Source organism: Leptodactylus fuscus, chromosome 7 (assembly GCF_031893055.1).
Source record: "Leptodactylus fuscus isolate aLepFus1 chromosome 7, aLepFus1.hap2, whole genome shotgun sequence".
In the NCBI taxonomy this organism is placed as follows: Eukaryota; Metazoa; Chordata; class Amphibia; order Anura; family Leptodactylidae; genus Leptodactylus; species Leptodactylus fuscus.
Window position 1 is genome coordinate 155,020,412 of NC_134271.1, and position 10,329 is coordinate 155,030,740.

At 47.1% G+C, this 10,329-nt stretch overlaps 1 protein-coding gene across 1 annotated transcript in view; it reads left to right on the forward strand.

Moving 5' to 3' along the window:
- The window catches only part of KCNN3 (potassium calcium-activated channel subfamily N member 3), a 128,312-nt gene extending 119,884 nt beyond the window's left edge, over nt 1–8,428 (forward strand). The window contains exons 6-9 of the mRNA XM_075283315.1: nt 555–665; nt 5,091–5,218; nt 6,786–6,855; nt 7,293–8,428. Coding sequence (XP_075139416.1) covers nt 555–665; nt 5,091–5,218; nt 6,786–6,855; nt 7,293–7,589 — 606 coding nt within the window. The 3' untranslated portion in view covers nt 7,590–8,428. The remainder of the gene's footprint in view (nt 1–554; nt 666–5,090; nt 5,219–6,785; nt 6,856–7,292) is intronic.
- Nucleotides 8,429–10,329: the final 1,901 nt, after the last annotated feature.

Consider the following 10,329-nt stretch of genomic DNA (forward strand, 5'->3'; position numbering starts at 1 on the left):
TGGTCTATCTGCAGAGATGTCATGTGGGGCACATGCCTTCTGGGGACAGGTGCACGACCAATGTAGTGGTGGGCAATGGAGCACTATAATTTGTCCGACTCCTGGAAACCTTGGTAAGGTTCGTGCTGTTGATCACAATGAAAGCGATTCCAATCTACTTCTAATAAACATCATTACGCCTATCCGTTGGATCGCCATGATATATTGTATGATGTCATCCAGTATCTCGGCCATAATTTACAGCAGGTGCTTCGAGCAACTGCTAAAGCAATGACGTCACGTTTCTTGGCATGTTATTATGGGGTAGACTGACAGACTAGGCCTCTGTAAGTGGAAAAAGGCAGCGAAATCTCTTCGTCCGAGCAGCTGCAAAGGCGAGACAATGAAGTGTTATAGAGCAGAGCTCCCTCGGGACGTGAAACCTGCTGTTCTCCTTGTCAGTAAAAGACAGAAATTTGCAAGCAGAAAATTGGGTGGGTTGGGCTGAGCTCAGCCAAGGGAGAAAAAATGGTGAATGCATTAAAGATGTCTCTTATCTGACTGTCCCCCTGCAGGGTGCTGGTTGTACTGCCTTAGTGGTGGCCGTGGTCGCTCGAAAGCTGGAGCTTACCAAAGCTGAGAAACACGTCCATAACTTCATGATGGATACACAGCTAACCAAGCGGGTAAGTTACCTTGAACCAAGCAAGATGGAGTGGTCGTCGTGTGGGGCAGATGCAAACGGAGGTCATCCTGATACAAATGGAGGTCAACCATCTCTTCAGTACCATTAAACACCCCTTTAATATTCATGCAAAATCGCTGATGCGTTTCGGCCTTCATAGTTGTATCTACAGTTATGGTCCGGAGAACTCTGATAATTCAGTACGCATATTAAAGCACAAGTTTATGGGATAGGTAGCTGGGTGAACTTCCATTGAAGCCACTGCCTCTACACCAATGTCTTAGCATGGTCCACCAGAAGATACCGGGCAATGATGGCTGCCTCAATACTCAATGGGTGCAACGAAGAAACCCCTGTTCACGTCTTTAACACCAGGCGTGCTATACACATTCAGACGACTTACTACATGTAAATGAGCAATCTGTAAGATGTCATAGACGTGCAGCCTAACATGTAGTCTTCTAATATTGTGAGATAAGACAGTGATGGCTCCAGGCTATGTGACATGGAAATGCTAAAGTATTCTGTGCACTATAAAAAGAGAAGGAATACATCCATGTCGTCTTACCTTCTCGTCAGTGCTCTGCTGCTCTCTACTGGCAGCACCGCAAGGCACCGCTACTCGGGGCTCTGCTACATCATAGAATAGCGGAGTCTGCTGAGATTTTATTATTATCTTAATGGACAGTTCTAGTGTCTAACAGAGCAGCCATGAGTACAACCATTGATCTCATGGTCAGGTTTTCCATACTTGAAATGAAACGGGGTACACTAGATGGATGAAGACATTTTCTGAATGAGATATGACCCAAAATAGGGAGGGGTAGGGGATGGGTTTGGATGATGACATAGTATACACGAGACAGCTAATGAAATAACGCAGATAAGACATGATGTAGTCGATGACATGGTGAGATGGATGATGATGATGCGGTGCAGATGACATGGTGCAAAGAGAGAGATAATAACATGGAGGACGTAATGATGTGGTGTAGATGAGATGGATGATGACATAATGTAGATGATGACATAATTTAGATAATGATGTGGTGTAAATAAGATGGATGATGATGTGGTAAGGACAAGATGGATGATAGTTAGATAGTAGATGAGGTTGGATAAAGACATCAGTTCATCAAGTCCAACCTATAACCGGACAATCCCCTACAGTGTTGATCCAGGGGAAGGTAAAAAAAAAACCCATGAGGCTCATGCCAATTGCCTCATTTCAGGGGAAAAAATTCCTTCCCGACTCCAATCTTGCAGTCAGTATAAAAACCCTGGATCAACGTGTCCTTAAAATCTACAGTCCATAACCCATAATATTGTTCTCTTCAAGAAAGGCATCCAGGCCCTCTCTGTACTTGTTTAATGAATCCAACATCACTGGGGCAGAGACTTCCATAGCCTCGCCGTTCTTACTGTGAAGAATCCCCTTCTATGTGGCTGGTGAAACCTTCTCTCCTGCAGACGTAGAGGGTGTCCTCTTGCCACTGTCACCGGTTTAGGTGTAGAGGACGTCCCCTTGTCACTGTCACCGGTCTAAAGGACGGTCCCTTGTCACTGTCACCGGCCTAGGTGTAGAGGATGTCCCCTTGTCACTGGTCTAGGTGTAGAAGATGTCCCCTTGTCACTGTCACCGGCCTAGGTGTAGAGGATGTCCCCTTGTCACTGTCACTGGTCTAGGTGTAGAGGACGTCCCCTTGCCACTGTCACCGGTCTAGGTGTAGAGGACATCCCCTTGTCACTGGCCTAGGTGTAGAGGACGTCCCCTTGTCACTGGCCTAGGTGTAGAGGACGTCCCCTTGTCACTGGTCTAGGTGTAGAGAACGTCCCCTTGTCACTGGTCTAGGTGTAGAGGATGTCCCCTTGTCACTGGTCTAGGTGTAGAGGATGTCCCCTTGCCACTGTCACCGGTCTAGGTGTAGAGGACATCCCCTTGTCACTGGCCTAGGTGTAGAGGACGTCCCCTTGTCACTGGCCTAGGTGTAGAGGATGTCCCCTTGTCACTGGCCTAGGTGTAGAGGACGTCCCCTTGTCACTGGCCTAGGTGTAGAGGACGTCCCCTTGTCACTGGCCTAGGTGTAGAGGATGTCCCCTTGTCACTGGCCTAGGTGTAGAGGACGTCCCCTTGTCACTGGTCTAGGTGTAGAGAACGTCCCCTTGTCACTGGTCTAGGTGTAGAGGATGTCCCCTTGTCACTGGTCTAGGTGTAGAGGATGTCCCCTTGCCACTGTCACCGGTCTAGGTGTAGAGGACATCCCCTTGTCACTGGCCTAGGTGTAGAGGACGTCCCCTTGTCACTGGCCTAGGTGTAGAGGATGTCCCCTTGTCACTGGCCTAGGTGTAGAGGACGTCCCCTTGTCACTGGCCTAGGTGTAGAGGACGTCCCCTTGTCACTGGTCTAGGTGTAGAGGACGTCCCCTTGTCACTGACACCGGTCTAGGTGTAGAGGACGTCCCCTTGTCACTGGCCTAGGTGTAGAGGATGTCCCCTTGTCACTGGCCTAGGTGTAGAGGATGTCCCCTTGCCACTGTCACCGGTCTAGGTGTAGAGGACATCCCCTTGTCACTGGCCTAGGTGTAGAGGACGTCCCCTTGTCACTGGCCTAGGTGTAGGGACGTCCCCTTGTCACTGACACCGGTCTAGGTGTAGAGGACGTCCCCTTGTCACTGGCCTAGGTGTAGAGGATGTCCCCTTGTCACTGGTCTAGGTGTAGTGGACGTCCCCTTGTCACTGGTCTAGGTGTAGTGGACGTCCCCTTGTCACTGACACCGGTCTAGGTGTAGAGGACATCCCCTTGTCACTGGCCTAGGTGTAGAGGACGTCCCCTTGTCACTGGTCTAGGTGTAGAGGACGTCCCCTTGTCACTGGCCTAGGTATAGAGGACGTCCCATTGTCACCGGCCTAGGTGTAGAGGATGTCCCCTTGTCACTGGTATAGGTGTAGAGGACATTCCCTTGTCACTGTCACCGGCCTAGGTGTAGAGGACGTCCCCTTGTCACTGGTCTAGGTGTAGAGGACATTCCCTTGTCACTGTCACCGGCCTAGGTGTAGAGGACATCCCCTTGTCAGTGTCACCGGTCTAGGTGTAGAGGACGTCCCCTTGTCACTGGTCTAGGTGTAGAGGAGATTCCCTTGTCAGTGTCACAGGTCTAGGTGTAGAGGACGTCCCCTTGTCACTGTCACCGGTCTAGGTGTAGAGGACGTCCCCTTGTCACTGGTGTAGGTGTAGAGGAGATTCCCTTGTCAGTGTCACAGGTCTAGGTGTAGAGGACGTCCCCTTGTCACTGTCACCGGTCTAGGTGTAGAGGATGTTCCCTTGTCACTGTCACCGGTCTAGGTGTAGAGGACGTCCCCTTGTCACTGTCACCGGTCTAGGTGTAGAGGACGTCCCCTTGTCACTGGTGTAGGTGTAGAGGAGATTCCCTTGTCAGTGTCACAGGTCTAGGTGTAGAGGACGTCCCCTTGTCACTGTCACCGGTCTAGGTGTAGAGGACGTCCCCTAGTTACTGGCCTAGGAGTAAATATCCTTAGAAAGTTCTTTCTATTGTCCCTTCATGTATTTGTACAATGTTATTAGATCTCCCCATAGACGTCTTTTCTCTAAACTGAATAACCCCAGGTTTGTTAATCTCTCGTTGTCCTCCAGTCCACCCATTCCCCTAATAATTTTGCCCGTCTTTGTACTTTTTCAAGTTCACTTATGTCTTTCTTGTATATCGGGGCCCCAAATTGCGCACAATATTCTAAGTGCGGCCGTACCAGTGATTTGTATAGAGGCATAACTATGTTCTCGTTCCATAATTTTATTTGCCTTGGCAGCAGCTGCCTGGCACTGGTCACTGATGATGCAGTGTAGATGGGAAGAAACACGACATGATGAAAATAAAGATATGGCGTACATTAGGTGAATGATGGTGTAGATAATGATGCGGTGTAGATGATATGGATGATGAGGTAGTGGAGGTGACACAGACAATGACGTAGTGTAGATAAGATGGATGATGACACTTTGTGAATAAGACACATGATGGTGTGATGTAAATAAGGTGGATGATGACAAGCTCTAGATGAAACGGGTGGTGACGTGGTACAAATGAGAAGGATGATGCACTTTGCTGATGAGAAAGATGATGACATTCTGTAGATGACACAGATTACGACATCGTAGATGAGATGGATGATGCGACAAATGATGGGATATCTGATGCATGAGATTATAGTAATAAGAGCATTTACCATATTAAGCAGGTGAGATGGTCGAAATCAAGTTAGATGGCATGGATAGTGACACGGGGTAGACACGGCTGAAGATACACGATGACATAAAGCAGATACAATACATGGCGATCTGGTCGCTGTCCTCGTATTGTTCTCATTAAACCTAATCTGTTTTTATCGCTTACATGTTATTACATCGTAGATAAAAAACGCGGCAGCCAACGTCCTCCGGGAAACATGGCTGATCTACAAGCACACAAAACTACTAAAGAAGATTGACCATGCAAAAGTTCGCAAGCACCAGAGGAAGTTTTTGCAGGCCATTCATCAGTAAGTAATCAGCGGTCATAAGATTATGGATCGAGATAAAATCGCTAAAAAGTAAAAACACGTTTATACCTTGTACCACAAGAACGGAATACTACAGCATCAGCAACAGTCCATGAAAAACGAACAAATAGTCGTGTGGACCATAACAATCATCTATTCCCCAAACTACGGGGAGATCAACTTCAAAGAGGCCCCGAATATTCTGTAATAACGCTCGCCATGACAAATACACAATGAGCTCCTCAGTATATGGAGCTCCGAACAAGCACATCGGAGAGATGAGGTAGACGTCGTGAGGTTTAACCTTGGCTTGTGACTTCTGGGTGCCTACCTCCATACCTCATCAGGATGGCGGTGTACAGTATTACAGGGCATTTTCATGGTATCAGGTCAGATGGTGTTCCTGAAGTGCCCTCAAAAAGTGTTATGTAGATAGTATGGAAACTGTAAAGAATGGGATCATCGATCCTTTCTCATGGCGGAGGTTGCACCAATGTTGCAGAACACAATCGATAATGAGCAACATCGTCTGGGCGCCAATCTACCTACGAAACCTCGGAGATGCCTAACACAGGAGAATTATGGGAAAATATGCAAATCTATTTCCCAAAAAGTGCCTCTGTTTGCTGCCCTCTAGGGGTAGCTCCCTAGAGGGCAGCAAGCAGAGGCACTGTTTTCCTATTTACATCTTGAGAAACAGATTTGCATATTTTTCCCATAATTCCCCAAGTGGAGAGAAAATTGATTTCTGTAAGTCTCCATACGCTTGTGAAGGTGATCTCTCCTGAAGGAGAAGGAGTGATAATATCCCCGGAACCTGGTCTAGAAGTGAATCATCTCTGCGTAGTCAGTTTTCCCTACGCTGTGCTGAGGAGATCCAACCAGATTGAGACAGTGCTGTCCACAGCTGGGATAGTGACTTGGCTAAAAGGCTTGTTGGAAAGCTGGCATGATGTTCAAGGGAGCTACCCCTAGAGGGCAGCAAAGAGAGGCACTGTTATCCTATTTACATCTTGGGAAACAGATTTGCATATTTTTCCCATAATTCCCCCAGTGGAGTGAAAATGGCTTTTTGTAAGTCTTCATACACCTGTGAAGGTGATCTCTCCTTAAGGAGTGATAATATCCCCATAACACAGGAGACTGAGAGATCTTATTCAACATGTCCAAGGGCTGCACAAAGGACAACATTACATGTGTATCTCATTGCCGTCATTCAGGAGCTCAAAACTTGTTTGAAGCTTCATATACCAAGGAACTCGTTGCACGTTGTTTCATTCAGACTGCTTCATGCTAGCCAGAGTTAGTACAAAATATTCATTGCCTCTTTTAGGTCAATCTCCTGGTATTTTTGTCTTTGGTTTTGGGTCTTAGATTTCACAATGACGTGTTCTTGAGTTCTGAATGGCTGGTTAGTGAATGACCTCTTCCCCTATTCCGTATTAACTCTTCCAAGCACAATCATTTTCTCCTAAAATCCTTGTTCTGGCTACGTAAACATTCACAAAACTGCAAGTGGAAGCCATCAGTATGTCGGTGACCATCGCTCACCACAATTGTTTTTCAGGTTGCGGAGTGTGAAGATGGAACAACGGAAGCTCAGTGATCAAGCCAACACCTTGGTAGACCTCTCCAAGGTAAGTATGCAAGATTAATAGTCTGGTGAGTAGCACTTCCCATGCAGAACTCCATAGGTAGAAAAGCCCATCCGGAACTAGTTTCTCTGTAGTTTCATCCTGTATTATGGTGGAAGGACAAACAAATCCATTTCCTGGCTTGAGGAATAGCAAAGGTGCCCATAAATGATGGATTTCTGGTGGTCAGGTTGGTCGCACACATATTTGGTCAATGATAGATTTCTGGGTTAGAACAGATAGTGACGATGGTAATATTATCTGCACCAACTCGTAGAAGATCCACTCATATCTTCTGAGGTAGCAGCTGCCCAACATCATATCTCCGATGTCCATCCCAGTTCCAGCTCCTGGTTGACCATCTGGAGATGTAGAATGCCAAAAACAATGACGTAATTTTTATTTAAGATTAATATCATCATTTTTCCAATTGTCCACAGATGCAAAGCGTGATGTACGATCTAATCACCGAGCTCAACGACCGCAGCGAGGATCTGGAAAAACAGATTGGAAATCTAGAAACAAAGCTGGACCAGATAACTTCCACTTTCAACACTCTTCCTGTCCTGATCGTGGACGCCCTGCGACAGCAGCAGCAACACCTTCTCTCTGTCATACTGGAGTCACGGGCGCTGGGAGTCGCCGTTGGAACCCCACAAACGCCCTTATCAGACAGTCCTATGGGGATAAGTTCGGCATCTTTTCCGACACCGCACACTAGCTCCAGTAGCTGCTGACTGGCCAGACTTGTGTTGTGGATGATAGACCTCCAAGTCGTAGCGTGCCCTCAGTAGGATTATTTAGGAGACGTCGGGAATGCTGGCTACCTAAATACCATGTAATCTCAGCTAACCTTGAGTAGAACATCTTGTAGGAAAGCCAGTTGGCACTCAACATGAGGAACTACTTGAGACACTATGGCGCACCTTCTCATTCACTGCCAAGTAACCTGCGATGCTTAGCGGAGAAGGAACGGTTACAATCCCACTTCCTCCTGCCAACACCTTCCCTGATCTTCCTACTATTATCCTTTTTTTCTTCTAACACTGCCCTCCGTTGTCCCGGCACTTCCATGGGGGCTAAATGCCAGTGCAAGCAAATTCAACCCTTTCCGAAGTCTTGGCCTCACCCTCTTCTTACAGATGTCTTTATAAGTGCCTGCACATTGAAGGCCATTACTGTCACAACCAAGAGCGCGCCCCCTAGAGGTTAAGGCCTGCATAAGGTCCTGCTCTAGAGGAATGAAGTCAATTGACCAGATGGTTGACGTCAGTTGGTCTTGCAATTAAAGGGACATGGGAGTCCTTGTGCTTTCACACACTGAATTTCTGTGCTTGGCATATATATGCTACACTTATATACAACAACGAACCGCTGAGTCAAAGGAGACGCAAAAGTTGGTACTAAACTGTACCTGACTAGCTTTGGGGGTGGTGACGGCAAATAATCCGTTACTCACTGCGTAACGTACGTCTACCTGCGCTACACGTGGGCGCTCACCACTTCTGTATGTATTTTTGCACCAAGACACAACCAAAAAAAACCAAAAACAAGAAAAAAAAATACGACGAGTGGCCCAAACGTTGAATCGATGAGAGACGACTGGGGCGTGGGATATCAATCACTGTGTATCTATCTACAGCTGGGATCCCATGTTGTAGACTAGGGAATGTGGCTCGATAGGGAATGGAGCTACAATCCGCCTTCCCCTCTGTTTACACAAAAAGAGAAAAAAAATATATTTATATATTTATGCTAAAAACAATCAAAACCCGAGCATATGCTCCCTTCTCAAACTTTCCAGAAGCAGATATTTGCAGAAAATAGGGGGCCGATAACTCAGTCGCTATGGCAATGTTCTAACGTCATACAGAGTCTAGTCAGGGAGGAATTAGAATACAAAATGGCGACGTGCCTGTTTACATTACGTACCTGACAGTGTTCATTTAAAGGGAGTGGCCTCAACAGAACCCTTTAAATTAGGGCATCGCTGACATACACTCAATGACAAAAAAAAAAAAAAAACGTACCAAGAACTTATTGTTAACTGTGGAAGTGATTACAATATTAGGGTGCATTCAGACTACGTAACGCCGGGCGTGTATGAGAGCCGTACACGCCGGCATTACGGCAGACTGCCGAACACTTCCCATTCACTTCAATGGGAGCGCTCGTAACAGCGGCGTTTACGAGCGCTCCCATTGAAGTGAATGGGAAGTGTTCGGCAGTCTGCCGTAATGCCGGCGTGTACGGCTCTCATACATGCCCGGCGTTACGTAGTCTGAATGCACCCTTAGAGCGAAAGGGAAGGTTTATTGGGAAAAAACATTGTATGATTGAGTGCAGGCTCTAGCACCCCGTTGTCACCTCTAGATATGGCAGGACATGGAGGTATACAGCTTCTGTATGGTGTCCTGCGGCACAATCTGCACACTTGTAGGTTGGTGATGTCTCAGTTGGTCCCATAAATGGTGGATTGGTGATAAATCTGATGATCGGGCAAGACCAGGAAGTGTTGCAATCTGGTGGGGAACGAAAGACGACAGATGTGGCAGTGTCAGGAGGTCCTGTACATATCACTGAGCTTTCAGTGTCCTCGTATCACTACTAGGGGTAACCGACTGTCCTATGGGATGTCTTGACCACATCATCGCACCAGTAGGGGGCGTCGCGTCGCTCCACAGCATAGCCAAGATTAAAACGCTCATCCCAAGGCCTCCATAATCCAACCCGACCATTAATAGATCTCGGGTCCTTCACTATAGGAAGATTCAGCTCCAGTCCATACAGTCCAGGTATCTCATTCACGACATTACTGCAGATGAAAGTGATGGTGTCTGGTGGTCAATGGCAGGACATGTCATGGGCGGTGACAACTAATATCCTTGAAAATGGTGCGGGCAGAGACAGGAGGTGTAATGAAGGCGCCTTCTGTGTTTGGATAGTGGACAAAGAAACTATGGAAGCTGCTGATGCTTGTCGAGGGATCAAACGATCCTCTTTATTGGTGATCTGTCTGGGCCGTGCTGTTCACCATGTGTCTGCCCTCAAAACCACCGCCCCAACACCTCCGAGCAGAACGGTCTGGATGGTGGCAATTCCTGAAAAACAACCATCCCGCATCTTCGTCCATTGATGCTCCCTCTCAAGGTCAACTATGCAGAAAGTCTTTGAGTCAAGTCTAGTAGCCAACAATTTACACTACCCAAAAGTAGCCTCAGAGAGTACTTTATAGAGTGGTGGGAGAAGCACCCTCTTGTGGCTGGCCAAGGGTCTATTCAGACCAGCCCTGTAATCACTTACAGTACATATCAGCCTGATATAGAATGGCGGGACCAGTTTTACAGCGTTCCGACATTTCTATCTTGGTGCGGGATTATTTTGTCACTGAGTGTATATGTAAACTAAATACAGGGTTAGGCAGGGAGGTTTGGATGATTTGATATAACAGTTACACACTCATTTTTCAACGAAACT